The sequence below is a fragment of the Macrotis lagotis genome, chromosome 4 (genome assembly GCF_037893015.1).
Source record: "Macrotis lagotis isolate mMagLag1 chromosome 4, bilby.v1.9.chrom.fasta, whole genome shotgun sequence".
In the NCBI taxonomy this organism is placed as follows: Eukaryota; Metazoa; Chordata; class Mammalia; order Peramelemorphia; family Peramelidae; genus Macrotis; species Macrotis lagotis.
Window position 1 is genome coordinate 277,760,550 of NC_133661.1, and position 17,614 is coordinate 277,778,163.

Sequence of the window (17,614 nt, forward strand, 5' to 3'; positions counted from 1 at the left end):
ACCAAAATAGTGAACTGCCATTATTTCAGTGATGCTCTTAATTATTCATAATATCAATATTTTCAGAACCTGTTTTTTTTAGTGGCTTGGGAAGAGTCAGGCAGAGAACTCCCAGATGAGTACTTGTTCCTAAACTTAAGTCTATGGTATCACCTCAAAATGATGACAATGCACTAAATAAAACAACAAAAATAGTTGAAAGGAAATAAATGTTACACAACACACTTTGAAGGAACATTACCAGAAAGACCAAAAAATGAGTAAGCAAAAAAGAGATCTGGTACAATGAATGGAGTAAAAGAAAGTTAGAATACTCCCAAAGGAAAATGAGGCTGCTTCTTTGGAAGAGAGATTGGATGTAGCAATAAACATAATAATAGCTTAGAATTTTAACAGAAACTGTATAGAAAGATCTCATAGCTAAAAGCCTGGAAAATAGGATAACTGAAGGAATTCAAGAAAACAAACATAAGAGCAGACAAAACAGAAAAGATTGTGGGAAATCTAACCCCATTTACTGATCAGATATTGCAATATCAATTTCCCCTGATCCCTTAGTAAGAAACTTCAATATACTGATGTCCCCTCAAATACCTAGCTTTCTGATTCAATAACTCTTTGTTCATGACCTATATCTTCATTTCACTTCAGTCACTGATAGGGATAGTCGCATGGGATGCCAATTCTATAATCTAATTTCTGATATTCTTCTTTCTACTCTTCATTCTCATCATACTATCTTCCCCCACCCTGAACATCTCCATAAACACAAGATCTCTTTTTTAGTCTTTTTTAATAGATTTTATTTATTTTGAGTTTTACAATTTTCCCCCTAATCTTACTTCCCTCCCCCCAACCCCCCACAGAAGATAATTTTTCAGTCTTTATATAAACACAAGATCTCTTAAGCCATCATTCCTGCTCTGAATCCATTATCCTCTTTAAGGCTGATCTGTTCAATTATCCATTATATTCTGCCCTAGGGCAGCTTGTGGTACAGTTGACAGAGAACTGGCTTTGGGACCAGAAGGATGGAAGTTCAAATCTGGTCTCAGACACTTGACCTATTAGCTGTGGGACCTCGAGCAAGTCACTTAACTCTGATTGCCTCACATCCAAAGCCATCTCCAGTAATCCTGATTCTCTTGTCCTCTGCCCAGTATCTGAAGAGATGTTATTATTACTTAATCATTTTTCAGCCTTGTCCAAATCTTTGTAACCCCATTTGAGGTTTTCTTGGCAAAAATGCTGGCATGGTTTGTTATTTCCTTCTCCAACTCATTTTACAGATGAAAAACTGAGGCAAACAAGGTGAAGTGACTTGCCCAGGGTCATACACCTATTAAGTGTCTGAGGCTGGATTTGAACTCAAGAGGAAGGTCTTTCTGGCTCCAAATCCAGCAAGCCATCCACTGCACCACCTAGTGCCCATCTAAAGAGATGGCCCCCTTCTTTCCAAGTGCAACTCCTCAGACAAAGATAGCTAGAGCTAGAGCTAGATGTGATTCAGATGTCATCTAGTCTAACCCACTTCATTTTAAACGTGAGAAAACTAAGGCACAGGGATGTTAAGAGACTTAATCAAGGGGTGACTAGGTGGTGCAGTGGATAGAGCATCAGCCTTGGAGTCAGGAGTACCTGAGTTCAAATCCGACCTCAGACACTTAATGATTACCTAGCCATGTGGCCTTGTGCAAGCCACTTAACCCCAGTGCTTTGAAAAATCTAAAAAATCAGTCAATTATTTAAAAAAGTGACTTAATCAGTTTTAGTAATTTAAGTGTCAAAAGGAGGAGTTGAATCAAGGCCCTTTAGTTTTAGAAATAATACTCTTAGACGGGCGACTAGGTGGCATAGTGGATAAAACACCGGCCCTGGAGTCAGGAGTACCTGGGTTCAAATCCAGTCTCAGACACTTAATAATTACCTAGCTGTGTGGCCTTGGGCAAGCCACTTAACCCCATCTGCCTTGCAAAAAAACTAAAAAAAAAAATAATACTCTTTCTGGAGATTTTCTCCTTCAATTATTTTCAGTCTCTCCATATCTAATGGTTCTTTTTCTGCATTGTGCAGTCAAGTCTAAGAATTTATCCTTAAAAAACCTTCACTTATTTCCTTGATAAGTTGATATAAGGTTTTAGCCTTCATAGCCAACTCCAAGAACATGCTTGCCCATTCTTCATCTTCCATAACTTCTCAACCCATTGAAATCTGATTTCTGACCTCACTATTGAAACTAACCTATTTCACCTAGATTGCCAACAATCTCTCAACAACCAAATCTAAACCTCTCTTCAATTCATATTCCATTTAAGTTCCTTTGCTTTCTGTGATAGTTTCTCGACCTGACTGACTACTATTCTGATCTCTCCCTAAATGTCAAAGTGATCCCCATTTCCTTAATTATCAATCATCTTGCACCCACTAAATATGATTTTCCACACAAGATTTTGTCCTAAACCCTCTTTTTCCTCCACAAGTGATCTTATCATCTCTCACATAAATGCTATCAACTAACCAAATAATTCTTAAATTTATAATTTATAACACTGATTTTTCTCCTGAAATTTCTTAAAAGCCTCACCACTAAATGACTGCTAGATATTCATTTTTGAATATTCCATAGACATCTCAAATTCAAAATGTTCAAAGTGAAACTCATTTTCCCTCCTAAACTTATCATTCCTCCTCCAAAGTTCCCCATTTATATCAAAGGCATCAAGATCCTTTTGGTTCAGGGGCAGCTAAGTGGTACAGTGAATAGAGCATGGGCCCTGGAGTCAGGAGGACCTGAGTTCATATCTGACCTCAGATACTTAATGATTACCTGGCTGTGTGACTCTGGGCAAGTCACTTAACCCCCATTGCCTTGCCAAAAAAAAAAACAGAAAAGAAGATACTTTTGGTTCCCTGTGCTATACCTTGAAGTCACCTTTACCCTCTCCCTCACCCCCATAAGCAATCAGTTGTCAAATCTCCTTTCACATTATTCCTTGTATCCATTCCCTTTTCTCCATTAATATAGGCACTAAACTAATTCAATTCCTCATCACCTCTTTAAAAAGGCAATATGGTATAGTTGATGGAGCACAGGACCTCTAGTCAAGAAGACCTAAGTATAAATCCTTCTCAAAAAAGATACTATCTGTGTGATCCCAGGCAAATCACTTAACCTCTGTGGGCCTCAGCTTCTTAACCTGTGAAAGGAGGTGTTTATACTCAATAAAATCTAAGGTCCCCTCAAATACTAAACTTATGATCCTATCTTATTTTTTGGCCTAGACTATTTTCAATAGCTTTTCAAGCAGTTTTCCCTACTTCTATCATGATCTTTGCCATCTAATCCTTTACACATGCTTTAGAATGTCAAATCAATATCCATAGAACAAATGTTCATAGAACAAATGTCATTTTCCAGTGCACAGTGTGACTAGAATGTTACTTTAGGGTATCAACAGGTTTCCTTCCTGAATAAACTTCCACTCCAATTCCTTCTCATCTCATGTGCCTCCACTAGTATTCACTCTCTTCTAGGCTATCAGCCCTAGGACCCCATGATCTATCTCCCACCCCAACCAATTTTTATAGAAATGAGAATTAAGACTCTTTAGAAGATAAGTTATTCCACCCTCCCAGCCGAACTGCACCCAAAATTGGATTGTCCCTGAACCTTTCCCACCACTCCAAATCCCTTATTACTGTTTTTATTCTATTAGAGAAAAATCTTAGATATGGTTTCATTTTATTACAGCAATGATCATGAGTGCTTCTACTGATACATGTCTGACCTAATTTGATGAAACCAGATTGAGCTGGGATAATCAAATGAGTGCCAGACTTTGTGCTACAACACATATACACATGTTTCATAGAGATTTTATTGCTTTGGTGGGGTTTTTTTTTTAGATTTTTCAAGGCAATGAGGTTAAGTGGCTTGCCCAAGGCCATATGGCTAGATAATTCACCACCTAGCCTCCCCAAAAGAGTACACTTCTAATGAATATTAGAGATATTTTATGGGCTGTTGTGGGAAAGTAAAGTACTTTTAAGGATCACTGCAATCCACAATGAAATAGGATTATATTAACATGCAATGGAAAAGTGTAAAAATAAAACAAAACAAAAATATCAACAAATGACAAACAACTGCTATAAAACAGTCTAACCAATTCTCAGAAATCAAGCAAAGTCTCTCTGAGGGATCTGGCAGCTATAGTTAGAAGGATAGGGGGTGGCTAGGTGGTGCAGTGGATAGAGCACCGACCCTGTAATCAAACCCAGCCTCAGACATTTAATAATTACCTAGCTGTGTGACTTTGGGCAAGCCACTTAACATCCCACTGCCTAGCAAAAACTTAAAAAAAAAAAAAGATAGCAAAAAGATCATTTTAAAAAAGCTGCTAACTGCAGTGAGGAAGAAAAAAATACTTGTCATAGACAAAACAATGCAAAGACTGGAGTACTCAAGATTGTCTAGAAGATAACTTTTACCAAATGAATAGCCAAATGAGTTGACAGCCTTTCTCTCCAAGGTCTACTCCTGTTCCACAATGTTTGTATACTTAAAAGTTGAACTAGTTTGAACTGCTGTTAAATGCTCCTGCAAACTTGTTGATTCATCAGTTATAATTCTATACTCCTCATCTATATTCCTGGTAAATCATTGAAAAATTAGAAAAAAAGAGAGAGAGAGAGAGAGAGAGAGAGAGAGAGAGAGAGAGAGAGAGAGAAAGGAAAAGATGCCCTTTTTGCTACTGATCAAGACTTCATCACAACTGCCCCAAGTAAACCTAAACTACTAGTGGCCCTGGGCCTTCAACTTATCCCATTGTTCATCTATTCTATCACTAGGCATGTTGCCAAATAGGACAGTGGGGAAAAAAGGAAAACCACATTCAGCTTCATCACTGACTGAATTGCTGTTTATCTCTCCATACTAAACTCTACTTTTCTATGAACATCAAACTGTTCTGGCCCATCCTCATATGGCATCCTGTCATGAAATGTAACTCTGCCTAAAATATTCATGACACTGGGCATCTTCATCAGAAAATAACTTTCACACACAAAAATAAGTTTTTTTTTCTTTTTAACTTCCACTGAACTTGGAAGTTTTGTCCTAATTGGGGGAATTAATGAACTCTAATATGTTGATATCCTGAAAAATAGACTTGTTCCGGAATTACAGAAATTCCCAAATGGATTTGGAGTTGATATATACTCTAAACCACCTAGCACTATGCCACACATCACAAAAAGTTAAGAAACTTATCTAGAAGATGAAGATAAACAAGTATAAATGGCCTGGGAATTCACAAGATTTAAACCTCATTGATAATCTACAAGCTGGGCTGCTAGGTGGCACAATGGAGAAAGCATTGGCCCTAGAGTGAGGAGGACCTGACTTCAAAGTCGACCTCAGACCATAGTTAGTGTTTAAGAAATTTTTTTAAAAGATATTAACAGTTACAAGGTTTATCATAGGTCAATAAATATAACTTTTTTATTTTGTTCCAGTTCATTCACATACCATATTAGGATGAAATACAAAATCCCTAGCCTGGCATTTAAAACCCTTCATAATCTATGCAAAAACTTTTCAGATACTTCATACTATTCCCATTCATATGTTCTATATTCCAGTACAGGAAGTCTTATTTCATTCCCTCCAGATGCCAGTGCCCTAACCCCTCCTGAAACTGCCTTGGAGTTATTTATCAGATTCAGTCCTGTATTTTCCTAGGAGAAATTAAACTCCTGTAAGGGAGGTTTTTTTTTTTGTCTTTGTACTCCCACTGCTTAGTATGGTGTCATGCACAATGCAAACACATGTTTGTTGAATTGAACTCATGAATTAACAAAAGAAATATGGACAAAAGTTTATTTAAATGGAAAATAAAAATTGTGAGTTGGAAAAGGACCAAATCAGAAAAACAATTTTAAAAGTATATCAGGTGCAGCTAGGTGGCACATTGGAGATAGAACCAGCCCTGGAGTCAGGAGAACCTGAGTTCAAATCCAACCTCAGACACTTAATAATTACCTATCTGTGTGACCTTGAGCAAGTCACTTTAACCCATTGCCTTAAATAAATAAAAAAAAATTTTAAGTATATCAAAGGTACAAATAATGAAATAACCTAACAAAAATGTATAGAATACATCTAAAGCAAGGCTTATAGAAAATATATATTCCTAAACACTGACATTACCAAGAGAGGACTAATGTATTTAGATAAAACCAGCAAATTAATAATTTCCTATGTGATCTAATATAAAACATTAGAAGAGAAACAGCTCAGATGATTTTCACAGCTTTGGCTAGAGAGTGAATTCATAACAAAATAAGGAATAGAGGTGGAATAGAGGTGATAACAAAAGATAAAACAGATCATTTCAATTACATGAAATTTTGTCACAAAATTAGTATAACCAGGACTAGAATTTCCTATATCAACTGGGGAAGTTGGGGAAATATATCTGCTAAGGGTCTGATAGTCAAGATAGATAAGCAATTAACAGAAATATCCAAGAACAAAAGTTATTCCCAATAGATAATTTTTCAAAGAAACTAACTGTAAAAAATTAATAAACTATTAATCATATAAAAAATGCTCATAATAATACTGTCTAAGGTTCTACACTGTGCTCATTCTAAACCATTATATCCATTCAAAGATGACAAAAGAAGAGAATACTCTATACTGTAGTACTCTTATAAAGATGAACATTTTTGGTAAAGTTGTGATGAACTGATCCAAACATTCTAGAAAGTAACTTGGAATTATGCAAAGAAAGTGACCAAAATGGCCTTATTCTTTGGTCCAGACTTCTCAAGGCATATATACCCAAGGAAGTTAATGATCAAAAGAAGACACCCCCCCCATTAAAATATTTATTTTTTTGCAATAGCAAACAACCAAAAACAAAGTAGATGTCTAACAATCAGAAAATTATTAAACAAGATATATGAATGTACTAGAAAATTACTGTAGTTTTAAAAATGATTAATATAGTGAATATAAATGTCAATATTCATAAAAACTTTTTGCGAATGGATACAAAAAGAAGTAAATCGAATCAGGAAAACATACACAGGGAATTCTTAACCTTTTAACTGTTATGGTCTCCCCTCTGGCAGTCTAGTGTAGCTTATGTGTTCCTTTGATAGAATAATGGTTTTTAAACTCATGAAACAAAAAATATAAGATTACAAAAGAAATCAATTTATGTTGAAATAGTTATCAAAATCATTTTAAAACAAGTTGAAAGACACCCAGGTTAAGAACCCTTGAAATATACAATGACTACAACAATGTAAATGGAAAGAAGAAAAGCAGTAAAATAACTAAAGCTAAATGCTTTAGTCTGATATCAAAGAATGAAAAAAATGCACCTCCAACCATTCCTTGCAGAGGGAACAAAACTATGCTCCACAATTCCATGGATAAAATCAAGAATACTTTTTTAATGATTATTTTTGCTTAACTGAGTTTTTAGTTGCTTTTTTCTTTAAATCTTTGTTGGAAGGAATATTTCTCTACAAAGGTATAGAAGGATGAATATGGTAGGAAGTATATAATATTAAAAAACAAAATAAAGCAAAATTTATTTTAAAAATTAATAATTTTCAAACAAGCACAAAAGATTTTGAATATTAAATGAGAAACAAGTGAAGATTTTAAAAAATTGAAATATTCAAGAGTTTTTAAGATTAACAAAATTAATAAACTTTAAGATAATTTGATTTAAAATGGTGAATATTAAGAAATAAAAATAAAACATCTATCTTTTGTCTGTAATCAATCAACTATTTTCAGGAACTACTCTTTGTAAAGGGTTTTGTTCAGATTTTTTTGTTCAGGGAAATTCTGCTGAGTCAAAATAAATCAATTTAAAAAACAAAAGGGGGATATTTACTGTAAATAGAAAGGAAGAAAATATATCAAAATTACTATATCAAATTCTATGAAAACAAAACTAAAAACATAAGTAATGATAAAGATGAATATCTTAAAAAAATTTAAATGCTAAAACATAAAACAGATCAAATAACCAAAAATATGAAACAGAGAACACAAGTAACTCAATCTCAAAGAGAAATGATGCAAGCCATAAATACTCTCAGAAAAATAGCCAGTACAAAGTTACAAATGAATTTGTGAAGCAAATTTCACATATTTTAAAAGCAAATATTCCTTTTTATATATTATAAACTATACCTCCCTACAAAAAAAGGGAGGAAACAACACTTTACCAAACACCTTTAATGAAGTATACATAGTCTGGATTCCCAAATTACAGAGAAATAAAGCAGAAAAAGAACTGTAGAACAGTTATCACTAATGAATAGTATCTGTGACTTAAGAAAACCTCAAAAAAGAGCTTGCTCTATCAATGCTGAGGCACTAAGAGATGAAGTAACTTACCAAGGGTCATCTACCTAGTAAATATGAAAGGCAGAATTTGAGATTAAGTTTTACTACTCCAAGTTTCAGCAAGCTATCCACTAATGAATCACTAATGAATATCTACACAAAAATATTCAATAATATGCTGGCCCAAAAAAAAAGGCTGGCATGTAACATATAGGAAAAAAATCATTAAGATCAAGGAATGATTTATACCAGGAATACAAAAGTGGTTCAACACTAAGAAAACAAATAACATAATAAACCACAATAAAGATCAATGAATCTGAAAAACTTTTCTATAAAATACAGAGTTAATGACAAACTAATAAAAAAGCAAGAGGACTTTTTATTGAAAACTATAGGTTACCATACCATTATCTATAATGGGGAAATAAGATCAGGAAATAAGAATGGCTACCATCAATGTTATCATCAGGCGTAGCATAAGAAATAATAGACATAGCAATAAAACAAAACCAAAAATAAAAGGATTTAGGGCAAAAAGTATTGGCAAAAGGAGGCAAAATTGTCTCTATTTGTAGATGATAGTTTATTTAGAATTAAGAATCGAACAGAAAATAATCAAGATAATTCCTTCAGCAAATGAGATAATATACATAAAGTAAGTACTCTGAAAACCCGAATTACTATTATTATTATTCAGCAGGATATAAAAAAAAATACACAAAATATCACTTTCCAAATGTTACTACCAATAAAAACTAGGGGAAAATGTTATTTAAATTAAAATCAAAATGCATTAAATATTCACGAGTTAACTTACCAAGACACACATATAGGATTTATATCAATAGAAACACAAAACAATTCTCACAGAAATAAAGAAAATGAAGACATATATAAGTCATAATTAGACTATCCCAATATAGTAAAAGTAACAATACTATTAAAATTAATTAATATATAGTTTTAACACTAAGCCAAATTGCCACAGTGATACTTCAGAGAATTGGACAAAACAATAACAAAATCACAATGAAACAAGAAAAAGGTCAACTACAACCAGAGAAATAATGAAAAAAAACAGAAACTAAGGGGAATCTAGCATGAAAAGATCTCAAATTATATATTATAAGGCAGTTTTTAATCAAAATTACTCAGTGTTATCAATCAATCAACAAGCATTTATTAAGCACCTATGCTGTGTCAGGCATTGTGCTAGGCGATGAGGATACAAAAGACAAAAATGAGACAGACCCTACTCTCAAGGAGTTTACACTCTTGTGGTGGAGACAATATATACATATGTAAGTATATACAGAATAAAAACAAAATAAATACGAGATAGTCTAGAGAGGGAAGGCATTAGCAGCTGAAGGGATCAGTAATAGGCTTCATGTAGCTAAGTTTAGAAAAAAGGAAGGAATTCTATGACGTGGTATTAAGGGAAAAGTGCAATCCTCAGAGGAAGTGCATGGGCATCAGAGATGGAATGCTGTCTAGAGGAACTGCAAAAAGGCTGATTTTCCTAAACTACAGAGTGCAAGAAAGGGAATACTATATAATGAAGCTGGAAAAGGAGGCAAGGGTCAAGTTGGTAAAGGGTTTTTAAAAATCAAAGAAAAATTTATATAGAGAGCCACTGGAGTTTATTGAATGAGGAAGTGACATGTCAGAATTGCATTTTTAAAGTCACTGGTAGCTGTGTGGAGGATGGACTGAAGTAGGGAGAGACTTGAGGCAGGGAGACCAATTAGGAGGCCACTGCAATAGTCCAGGTGAGAGGTGATGTGGGTCTAGATACTAAATAAAAATAGAAACATTGATCAATAAAATAGACCAGATAAGCAAAGAAATTTATACAACAGTCTAGTCTTCAATAAATCCAAGAACATAAAATATTAGAGAAAGAATTTTTATCACTCAATAAGAACTACTAGGAAAATTGGAAAGTAATTTGGTGGAAAATAAGTTTAGCTCAGCATTTTATAACACATATCATAGTAAATTCCAGATAAGTAATAGTTGATAGTTTAATCAAGTTTCCTTATTGAAAAGTTAGTACTAACAGGTTCTCTATCCAACTTAATAGGAAAAGAATCTTTAACCAGTTATGATAGAAAGCATATTACGAAAGACAAAACAGACTATTTCAATGGTATAAAATTCAAAACTTTTTGCACAAATAAAATAATTTCAGATAAAATAAGAAGAAAAGAACTGGGGAAAATATTTGCATTAAACATCTCTGATAAAAATCTGACATCCAAAATCTGGAAAGAATTAACACAAACTTTTAGGAAGAAAAGCCATTCCCCAATTGACAAGTAATCAAAGGAAATGAACATAATGGTTTCAAAAGAAATGCAAACTATCAATAATTATCTTTTTAAAAGAGTTCAAAGTCTTGACTAATTTCTGAGAACAATTTTCTCACAGCAATGAAAATAGCAAAGAGTCAATGTCATCATAGATACAAAGGGACTTAAAAAAGTACACAAATTCACTTGTAACTTGACAATCATTTTGGAAAACAATGTAGATTTTGAAAGAAAAGTTACAATGTTGCTCATGTCCTTTGACATACCTAACTCAAAACTGGATTTAAATTCCTTAAAGGTTACTAACAAGAAAAGTATGAAAATAGCACCATAAGAATCACAGCAGCATAGATCATCTAATTAGTCACAGGGTGAATAAATCTTAGTCAACTAGTAATGACAGCTAAGACACTGTTCCCCCAACCACCTAAGATTGATTCTGATCAAAATATATGTTACATAGAAATGGATATCACTCATTGATGTTCCTCTCCAGATTCGAAATCATATCTTACCTTGGTACATGATGGTTGATCTTGTAGGCATTGAAGACCTCTTGTATCTTATCTTCTACTTTTGCCTAGTAAAAATGCAGGAGATGGGTGAGAGAACAGAAATGTGTATAAGAAGTCTGTAAAATCAACATCCTACTGTCTCAGTAGCAATCAATCAATCAATAAGCATTTATTAATGCCTACTGTGTGCCAGACATTATGCTAAGTGCTAAGGATAAAGACAAAAATGAAAAAAATCCCTTCTATCAAGCTGTTTACATTCTAGCTGGGGTAGACAATGGTTTAAACGTATAGAATTATTCAAAATGGATGTAAAGAAACTTTCCTTGCTTAATGAGGAATTCAGTTTCACCTATAATATAATTATCCTCTCAATCTATGTAAACCTGTCAATCTATGTAGCAAAGAATGTTACAGATTCCAATGTTCACTACAGCTTGTTATTTTAAGCTACAATATGGTTTTCTGTAAGTTTAACTTCAAAAACATACCCTCAAGGTGTCATTTATATAAAAAAACTTATCTTAAAGTCCCTAAATCAACTCAATTAAGAATATTCTAAAATAATTAGGCTAAAACAGAAGTGTCAAGTTTGATACTGCCATCAATGATTCAGAGTAATGCAAATTAGATTAAAATGTATTTGGGAAATAACAACAAAAAATAACAAAACAGCTAAAGTAAAAATATTTTCTAAGTCATATAACAGCAGAGATCCTTATGTATGGTTTAGTGGTCTAAGTTTCTATTTGAGTTTGACATCCTATGTCTAAAATATTTAATTTAGAAATCACTGAAATTTGTTTTGAAGTGATTTGAATAGGGGTATATTTGATGAGTCAGGAATTCAAAATACTTCAAAAGCTATTAATAAGTTAGACTGAAGATGGAAATAGGTGGAAAGATATCCAGATTCTTAAGTTTCCCATTCACTGCATTTTATTAAATAGTGAAAATAGCACCCCCTAAGATAGATATAAAGTACCAACTTAAATAAACAGAACTATTCTTTTTCTAAATTGCTCTATTTCTAATTCATACCACTCCCAGATTGGGAAACTTCATTAAATAGGTTTCAAAGACTTCCTGAAGGACTCCAAACTGAATGATACAGAAAAATAAGAAATAGAGAATAGTAGCCAAAGGATTTAGGCAGATATTCTGCTAAATTATGTCAAAGGAAGATTTGCTTAGTAGACATTACAAGGTCAGACCATGCTGACTGAAAGAAAATAAAAATTAGAAAGAAAAAACTCTCTCAAACACAAGCCTACTTGAATCCATACACCTAATTTAAAACTGTTAAAAGACAGTGGTATCAAACTCAAACAAAAACTGATATCTTAACCATAGACCTAAAAAATTATGGGCCAATTTCACCTCTAATGTAAACAGCTAAGTTTGTCATCTAATCAACATTCAGATGTCTAGGCTTCCATAAAAAAAAAAAAGCCTACATCTTAGAACTCTCCAATAAGAAATCTCCCTTCTTCAGGATCTATCAAGTAACAGACTCAACATTCTAAGTACTTTATCTGTACAATATATTCAAACAAATTTCACTCTACCAAGAGGAAAAGTCAGTGTTATTTATCTAAGTAACACTGTATACCTTCTCCAAAGATTTTCAGATTTTCTTTCTTCCTTTAAGGCAATCTGGTAGAAATTCAAAGTAGTTTTGTAATGAACTCATTCTTGAATATTTCAACCTTTGAACTGCAATAATAACTTCAATATTCTAGGTCTATAATTCATAGCAAATATTCTTAATTATGACCAAATAACTGCTTTTCTCATTTTCTCTTAAATTTTACATACTCTAGGATATTCGAAGAACAGGACTCAAATTTAGCATAAAAACCAAATCAATTCAAGCATTTTGGAAAAGCTACTACATTCTAACTTTTTTCATCAGAAAGAATAAAAAGTTCAATCTTAATTTGTAAAATATTATGCAAACCTATCTATGAGAGTTCTAAGATGTGAGCTTTTCTGCCCTTGAAGTCTATATAGCTGAATGATAAGGAGGAGGAGATGCCAAGCTCATCACTTTACATTAAAATACCTTTAAACAATTGTAAATGAGTCACATTGCAGAGCCTCCTAAAAAGATCAATAAACACTAAAACAAATTTGGTCTGATCATCTACTCAGGCAAAACCTAATATATAATGAATGATGACTACCAATATCAATTAACCTGCAATCAGAGAGACAACATACATAGTTTATCCACTACTAAATACACCTGGAAATGAAGACAAAAGGGAAAGAGAAAGAAGAATATATATGTTTATTATGTGACAAGCACCATGGTAAGTGGTTTTTTTTACAAATATTCTCTCATATGATATTCACAATAACACTGGGAGGTGGATATTATTATACCCATTTCATAGTTGAGGGACTGAGGCAGACAGAGGTTAAGTGACTTGCCCAGGATCATACAGCTTATTAATTCTCTGGAGCCAGATTTGAACTCTGGTCTTCCTGATTCCAGGTCCAGGAGACTCTATCCATTGTACTACCAGCTACCTCTAGACAATAAAAACAGACAATGAGTTTGGTCCAGTGTTAAACAAGTGGAAGAGGGTGGCAAGGAATACCTGCAGGAAATTTCAAAGTTCCTTTAATAACCTCAAGCTTGTCCTAGAAGCAGAAGTGTGTGTGTGTGTGTGTGTGTGTGTGTGTGTGTGTGTGTCTGTGTCTGTGTGTCTGTGTCTGTGTGTCTGTGTGTATTTTAACATTAATAGTCTACCTGCATTGTGTGTATCTGTCAGACATGGATCATAACAATCATAAAAGAATTAAGAGAATAACAAAGAGGGTAATGGAGAATTGCATGATTGTGAACATTCAGCAACAGATAGCTAATGAAGACATTACATAAGCAGTTTTTTCAAATGAGAGATTGGTCTAGATGATCTTCATTTCGTAAATCCCAATATTCTACAAACTATCAAAAATGAGGTCAGATTTCTAAGACAGTTTTTACATAATACCAAAGCGGGGAAGTCCAGATTGAATACACTTCACTTTGAAGTTTTAGTTTTAAAGTGACCTTCTTTGTGGCTCCTCTCCAAGGATCCATTATACTGGGTCCTCTTCTCTTCTCTATACTTGGTAATCTCCTCAGTTCCCATCTCTCCAGATAACTCCTAGATCTGTCTGCCCCACATCAGTCTCTCATCTCCAGCTTCCTACTGGACATTTAAAATAGGATATCATATACACATCTTAACCGTTTTGCTCCCAAGTCCTCCCTTCTTCCCAACTTCCCTATTACTGTCAAGAACACAGAAATCCACCCAGTCACCTATGCACACCACCTCAGTATCATATTGCATTCTTCCACTCTCATCCTACATAGCCAGTAAGTTGCCAAATCTTGTTTTTAATCTATCTTCACAACAGCTCTCATATAGTTCACCTTCTCTACACTCACTCATCCAAATCCTAGTTCATGCTCTCATCATCTCTTACCTGACTACAGCAGTAGTCTTGATTCGGGCTTTCTAATTCAAATCTGTCCCTAATCTAAGTACATCTTCCACTCAGCCACCAAAGTGATCTTCCAAAGCATGTCACCCCCACTTCACCCACCTCCTACTCAATAAACTCCAGAAGTACCTTCTCACCTACAGGATAACATATTAAATCATGTTTGATATTCAAAGTCCTTCACAACCTTACAACCTTTTCAATATTTTTATACTTTAGTCCTTTCCTAGGACTCAATAATCCAGCAACAATGGCCTGTTTGCTTGCCCATGAGATGTGTCTCAATTCCATGTCTTTTCCCTGTCTTTCCTTAACGTCTATAATGCTGTTCTTCCCCTTCTACCAGCTTCCTTCAAAGAAATACAAAAATGTGATCTCCATGCTCAAGAGAGAATAGAAGTACTTAGAGAGCAGAGATAACATATATGAATTTCTATGAATTTTGGTACTTAGCAACATGCCAAGTATATATTAAGTACTAAATATTTACTGATTATTGATTGATGGAGGGAAATTAAGGAAGACAGTAACTTCAAAAGGAGTCAAATTCAAAGTCATTAGAACACAAACCAAATTCTCCTTTATCTTTTCCTAATGTTCTCTTTATTAATAGTTTCAATGATTCCATTTTCAAAGAACTTCCAAATTCTTTGCACCCTTCATTTTCAGCAAAAGAATCATAGGAAATGAATTTATTGATGGGAAGCAAAACAAGAGATGGCAATAGCCAATAGCAAAGGGTTCAGAGGTCCATTTCCCCATAGTCATAAGGCACAGGGTTCATAACCATGTTAATCAAAGTGATATGACTTCTCAGATTTTTGTCATTCTAAATTATCTAAACGCCGCCTTTAGAAACATTACTGGATGTAAATGAAAGAATTATTCACTGAAAACTAATCTCTCTGAAATTTTTTAAATTGAAAAATATAGGGATTTCCATGAATATCTAGCTTCATGAAACAGAAAGGTTATAGAAAAATCACACTGCTTCTAAGACTGACATAAGTCTACATAGATTATGCAATCTTCATTACTGATATATGCTCATTTAAAAATTTTACTTCAGTTTATTAAACCCAACTGGGTTTTAATTGCTTTACATTATTATGTTCAAATGATCTGCTGTTGTTTTTTTCAAAGTTTTAATGACTTTGTTGTGCTTCAGTCATTCACTCATATCCAACTGTGTGACCCCATTTGGAGTTTTCTTGACAAAGAAACTAGAGTAGTTTGCCCTTTCCTTCTCCAGTTCATTTTACAAATAAAAAAAACTAAAACAAACAGGGTATCCCCTCAAAATTCACAAATTAAGATGCATTATCATTTTAAACTTTACTAGCTTGAAACTGCACTAAGACTTCAGGAACAAAGTATTGTCAGAGACCAGCCATAATTAAGGACTATTTCTCCAATTAAACTCTCCCCTTTATGTTTGTAAAAGTGCTCTGTGGTTGTATTTATATAATTTTTATACTAGTTGCTAGTTTAACTTCTAAATATTTGATGCATTTTGATGTTATTAAAAATGGAATTTAAATTATATTTCTTCCTGATTTTTATTATCACAGTGCATACCAAAACACTGAATATTTTGCATATTAATTTTGTATCCTGATCTTAATGAAGCTACCATCTCAGTGTTTCTTAGCGGATTTGGATTTTTTTAAATGTACTAAATGTCATCTACTTCCTTTCTGTTGATGCTTATATCTTTATTTTTATCTTGTCTTATTAATATCACAAAAAATTTCTAGAATCATTAAATAATAATGGGGAGGAGTAACATTCTTGCTTTACTTCTGGTTTGTACTAGCAAAATTTCTAGTATTTCATCACTGCAAACAATACTAGCTTTAAGCTTTAAATATATGCTTTAAATTATTTGAAATTAAAGCTCTTTCTTATTACTTTATTTTTGTTATTAATTTGATTGTCCAATTGTTTTTATAAATGTTTTATAAATTCTTTCATCCCTCAAATGAATCTATGTTATGATGAATTATTTTCTTACTATATTTCTGTACAATCCTGTTGAAGATTTTATTTTAAAATTGCTTCTGTATCCTTTAGTACAACTGGCTTACAGTTTTCTTTCCCTAGATAGTCTCACATTTGAATATCAGACCCATACTTGTATTATAAAAAGATGTTAGTTTTCAGTAAAATTTTAACATCATAGGAATTAAGTGCTTTTTAAAATGTCTGACAGAATTCACTTGTAAATTCACTTAGACCAGGATTTCTTTTTTTCTATTTCAGTTCATTATTGCTTTGTTTGACTCTTTTTTTTTTGAAACTAGTTTAAAATCTCTTAGCTCTCATTTTTATTAGTTTGGGAACTTTATGTTTTAGATATTAATCTCAGTTTAATAATTCTCAGTTTCAAAGACATATAATTATTTAGTGGAATGACTAGGAAAAGGTGGTGTCATCAATAAATAAGGAAGTTAGGAGGAGTGTTTAGATAGACATTAGTTCTGTTTCAGGCATGTTTGAGATGCCATGTTTGGGATGAGTAAGAGATGTACAGAAAGAAGTTGGAAATAGAGGACAGGTGCTCAGAAATAGGATGAATGCTAAATATGAAGATGTGGTATTCATCTGCAAAGAGATGATAGCTGAATTGAGAGAGAGAGAGAGAGAGAGAGAGAGAGAGAGAGAGAGAGAGAGAGAAGGGTACAAAAGACTGTAGGACAGAACAGAATGAATTGATGATTAATCTATAAAATAGACTGAGGAGTATCAAAAGGTAAGAACAATGTCAACAGAAATAGAAAAACCCTAAAAGGAGAGAATATCCTGAAGAATTAGGAACAGTGTTTCAAATGCTACATAAAGGTCAAGGAGAATCAAGGCTGATAAAAGACCACTGATTTAACAATAAAAAGATCACTACTAAA

The 17,614-nt window shown here is 33.3% G+C and overlaps 1 protein-coding gene across 2 annotated transcripts in view; it reads right to left on the reverse strand.

Moving 5' to 3' along the window:
* Positions 1-17,614, reverse strand: part of FNTB (farnesyltransferase, CAAX box, subunit beta) — a 93,467-nt gene that overhangs the window by 63,876 nt on the left and 11,977 nt on the right. For both annotated transcript variants that reach the window (XM_074236110.1, XM_074236111.1), the window contains exon 2: positions 11,211-11,275. In XM_074236110.1, coding sequence (XP_074092211.1) covers positions 11,211-11,275 — 65 coding nt within the window. The remainder of the gene's footprint in view (positions 1-11,210; positions 11,276-17,614) is intronic.